General features: G+C 64.6%; 1 protein-coding gene across 1 annotated transcript; it reads left to right on the top strand.

Annotated features, from left to right (window-relative positions):
* Positions 1-707: 707 nt before the first annotated feature.
* Positions 708-2,795, top strand: MNEG_14847 (hypothetical protein; the record flags this gene model as incomplete). The annotated part of the gene is made up of 6 exons (XM_014036682.1): positions 708-710; positions 999-1,118; positions 1,416-1,715; positions 1,987-2,102; positions 2,451-2,527; positions 2,702-2,795. Coding segments are annotated over 6 exons (710 nt in total), but the record flags the coding sequence as incomplete, so codon positions are not given.
* Positions 2,796-3,928: the final 1,133 nt, after the last annotated feature.

The raw sequence follows: 3,928 nt of genomic DNA, 5'->3' as shown, positions 1-3,928 counted from the left end.
CGACCCGCCTGGACGCGGTGCTGACAGTGGCGGATGCAAAGCACCTGCTGCAGCACCTGGATGAGGAGAAGCCGGAGGACGTCGTGAACGAGGCTGGTGAGGGCGGGGAGAGGGTGCGCGCGCACGTGCGTGTTTGTGTGTGTGTGTGTGTGTGTGTGTGTGTGTGTGTGTGCGTGCGTGCGCACACATGCGCATGCACGTGTGGCTGTGTGTGTGTGGGGGGGGGGGGTGTCCGCACGCGTGCGTGTTTGAAGGGGTCAGGTGGTAGGCATGTGAGCGGGCGAGCTGGCAAGTGGGGAGTAGGAGGGCCGTGATGTCTCTGCAAGGGCAGCGGGGCGACGGGGAGGTGCAGGGCCTGGCAGGACGAGATCCACGCGCTTGCGTTTCGAAGTTGCTCGAGCTGCCTGCCAAAAGCAGTGTTTGTTCACGCCAGGTTACACACCCCCTTCTATGCCGGCAGCTCAACAATAATCGTCGCCCCGCCCCGCCGCGGCGCCCGCCGTGGCGCCGCTTCCCACGCCCTCGTCCGCGCTTTGCGCAGTCCAGCAGGTGGCGTTTGCGGACCGCATCCTGCTCAACAAGGTTGACCTCGTCAGCAAGGACCACCTGGCACTGGTCAAGCGGCGCATCAAGGTGGGGTTGCGGTTCAGGGGCGCGCGCTGCTCGGATCGCAGGGGTTGCGGAGGAGAGTGTTGGAGGGGTTTGGGATGGTAGGAGGGGTTGTGAGACAGCTGATCTGCTGCATGTGGTGTCCCAATATCGTGTGTTTTGGGTCAGCAGCCTTGAACCTTGTCTATGCTCATGCACGCGCGCTCATGAACCCACCCACAAGCGCATGCGCGTGAGCATACACACAGAGGCGCGCACACACACACACACACACACACACACACACACACACACACACACACACACACGCACACACACACACACACACACACACCGGCGCCTATACACACTGGCGCGCACACCTGCCCCCCCCTGCTGCGCATCCCCAGGCCATCAACGCCGGCGCTGACATCATCGAGTGCAGCTTCGCAGCAGTAGACCTTGACAAGGTCCTGGGGGTGCACGCCTTCAGCCTGGACAGGCTGCTGGTCAAGGACCCGGACTTCCTGGTGGGTAGCCGATGGGCAGCTGCTGGGCAGCTGGGTGAGGGGGCGGGCGAGGTCTGGAGGGGTGTGGCTGGGGCGCGTGGAGAGTGGCCGAGGGCCGATTTGTGGTGCGCGGCAGGTCTATTGATCTTCGGACAGTAGGCCCGGGCGCCACACCAAACCGTTACCCGTGTTGGCCGTCTAATCCAAATGACTCGGCATCGTTGGGGGGTGTCCATCGCTGCACAGACCCCATCCTCCACCCCCTGCACACATCCCCCCCCCCCTTCCTCTCCTGCTCCCTTTCCCCGCGGTCCACAGGACGAGGGCGACGGCCACCACCACCACCACCATGATCACGACCACGACCATGACCACGATTGCAAGGGCGAGGGCTGCGACCACGACCACCACCATCACCACGAGCACGAGCACGGCCACGACCATGCAAAGGAGTGCAAGGAGGAGGGGTGCGATCACCCAGACCACCACCATCATGATGAGCACCATGAAGAGGGCGGCGGCGGCGAGCAGCAGCAGCACGGGGAGGAGGCGGGGCACCACGGGCACCACCTGGACCACAAGCACGACTCGCGAGTCACCAGCGTCGGCATCCAGGCGGTGAGTCAGCGTGGTGTGTTCGGGCAATTTTGAGCCTGAGGGGGGTTGACCAGAGTTGGGGGCTTTGCAAAGGATCCTGCGCATGCTGCAGCGCGCACGGGGCGGCGAAGTGCGGTCGTTCACGCGGCGGCTGGCCCGCTCAGGGGCAGCACAGCCGCCACGCCCGCCCCCACGCCAGGCGGCGCCATACCATCGGGCACGATCGACTCCTCACCGCGCCTCGCTGCCACGCCACGCCCGAAACCGACCCTGGCGTTCGGTCTGGTGACAGGAGGGCCACTGCAGCATGCCGAAGCTCAACGCATGGCTATCTACGCTGCTGAAGGACCGCGGCGCGGACCTCTTCCGCTCCAAGGGGATCCTCTCCATCGCGGGCTCAGACGACAGGTGGGCGCCACATGCCAACAACCTGATGCGTGCCTGTGGGTCGGGCGTGCCTCATCACGCGGGTTTGGGGTGGGCGGGCCCTGGAAGCGGTGTGCTTGGGCCAGCAGTATTTCGTGGTGAAGGTGTGGGCCCACTCGCCGGCTGCCGCGAGCACTCTCACAACAAGCGGCTCAGGCTGGGGGACTCTGCTGACGCCTGAGCAGCGCCTCGATTCCCTGGCGCCCTGCTTGGAGGCGGCTGGCGCTAAATCGCATTGTCCCTCTCGATTCTGATACCAACATTGTAAACGCCTGACCCCATCGTCCCCTCCCATCTGCCCCACTCGTCTCCACCCCCTCTCCACTCAAGGCACGTGTTCCAAGGGGTGCACATGATGCTGCAATTCACAAGCAGTGCGGAGGGCGTCGGCCGCCCCTGGGCGCCCGGTGAGCGCGCCGGCGCGCAGCGCTCGCCGCACGCGCTTGGTCACGTGCCCCTGCCTGACCGCGCCCCTCACCTCTGCACTTGATTGAAAGCTAAACATGCTCTCAGCGAGCCTCTCGCCTGGTGCTATCTGCCTCTCACTTCGACTTCGTGTGATCCTGTCGCCCCCAATACAGACGAGAAGCGCGTGAACAAGGTCGTTTTCATCGGCAAGAACCTGGACAGGAAGGAGCTCACGGACGGCTTCAACGCCTGCCTCGTGGCCGCCTCGTGATTGATGATGCGGGGGCGGCGGCGGCGGTTTCGGTGCCACCGGCTGGCGGCGGCCTTGCGTTCCCCACGGGTGCTTAGCTGCTGGCATATCTTGTGAGCGGCTGGCTGTATGCAATATCGTTGATCTGCGAAATCGGCTGCGACTGCATTGCGCAGGATCCGTTTGAGAACCGACACGACGCCACCTCCAAAGCCGATGACTCAAGGACAGGGTGCAGGGCTGGGTGACGCTGCTGCGGTGACTTGGCATCCATGCAGACACCTGATGGCCATGATCAGTCACTTGCATGCATCAGCAACTATGTGATCGGGCTTCTTTCGCTCCAAAGGCCCGCACAGCGTCGAGGCAATCCCCTTCATCTTAGGCAGGACCCTGACCGAGGTCCAAAGCAGCGCTATATTTGATATCACTGTCAACAACATGCTCTGACCGCGGGAACGACATCAGTAGTGGCGGAGGACAGCTAAGCTCGCCGCTCTACGCCGTGCCCAGGGCCATACGCGCTGAACAGAGCCGTTGAAATATTTGAATCGCAGTAATGCAGCACTCAGTGTGAGCCACTGTGCTATTGCACCGCGAGGAGCGACGCGGACGCTGCGCCTGCTGGCGCGTGCTCCCTGCCCTGCTCCGTCCCCCACAGCTGTTGTGTTAGGGTGGCGAGCAGCTCACGCCCCACCATCTGCGCCCTGCGTCCCCTGCGCCCGCCGTCGCACCCGTGCAGAGCTGTCGCGGGCCCCGCCCTGGCGGCGCAGCCTGCTGAGTCCATGGACGAATTCGAAGCGGCGCCGCGCTGGGTCAGCCGTGTGCCCACGACACAGGAGCTCCTGGAGCTGTCGCACAGGTGGGCGGCAAGCAGAGGGCAGCGTTCGAATCACAATTCAAACAAAGCAGGCGGCGATGAGCAAGCTACTGCCCACGGGCAGCAGCATGGCGCCTGCACGCACGAGCTGCGCCCCTGCTGCCGCAGTGATCGCGGCGCGGCGGCGCCGTCTTCATCACATCTTGTCCTCCCCGCCCCCGCGGCTGCGCGCCCCGTCGCCGCCAGGGTCTACAAGCACAGCCGCCGGCTGTACTCAGAGGTTGATGCGCAGGGGCTGAGGGTGTACCATGACGAGCGCCTGGACGGCCT

Source organism: Monoraphidium neglectum, assembly GCF_000611645.1.
Source record: "Monoraphidium neglectum strain SAG 48.87 unplaced genomic scaffold scaffold04815, whole genome shotgun sequence".
Lineage (NCBI taxonomy): Eukaryota > Viridiplantae > Chlorophyta > Chlorophyceae > Sphaeropleales > Selenastraceae > Monoraphidium > Monoraphidium neglectum.
Note: the sequence above shows the minus strand (reverse complement) of the source record. Positions and strands in the feature narration are given on the sequence as shown.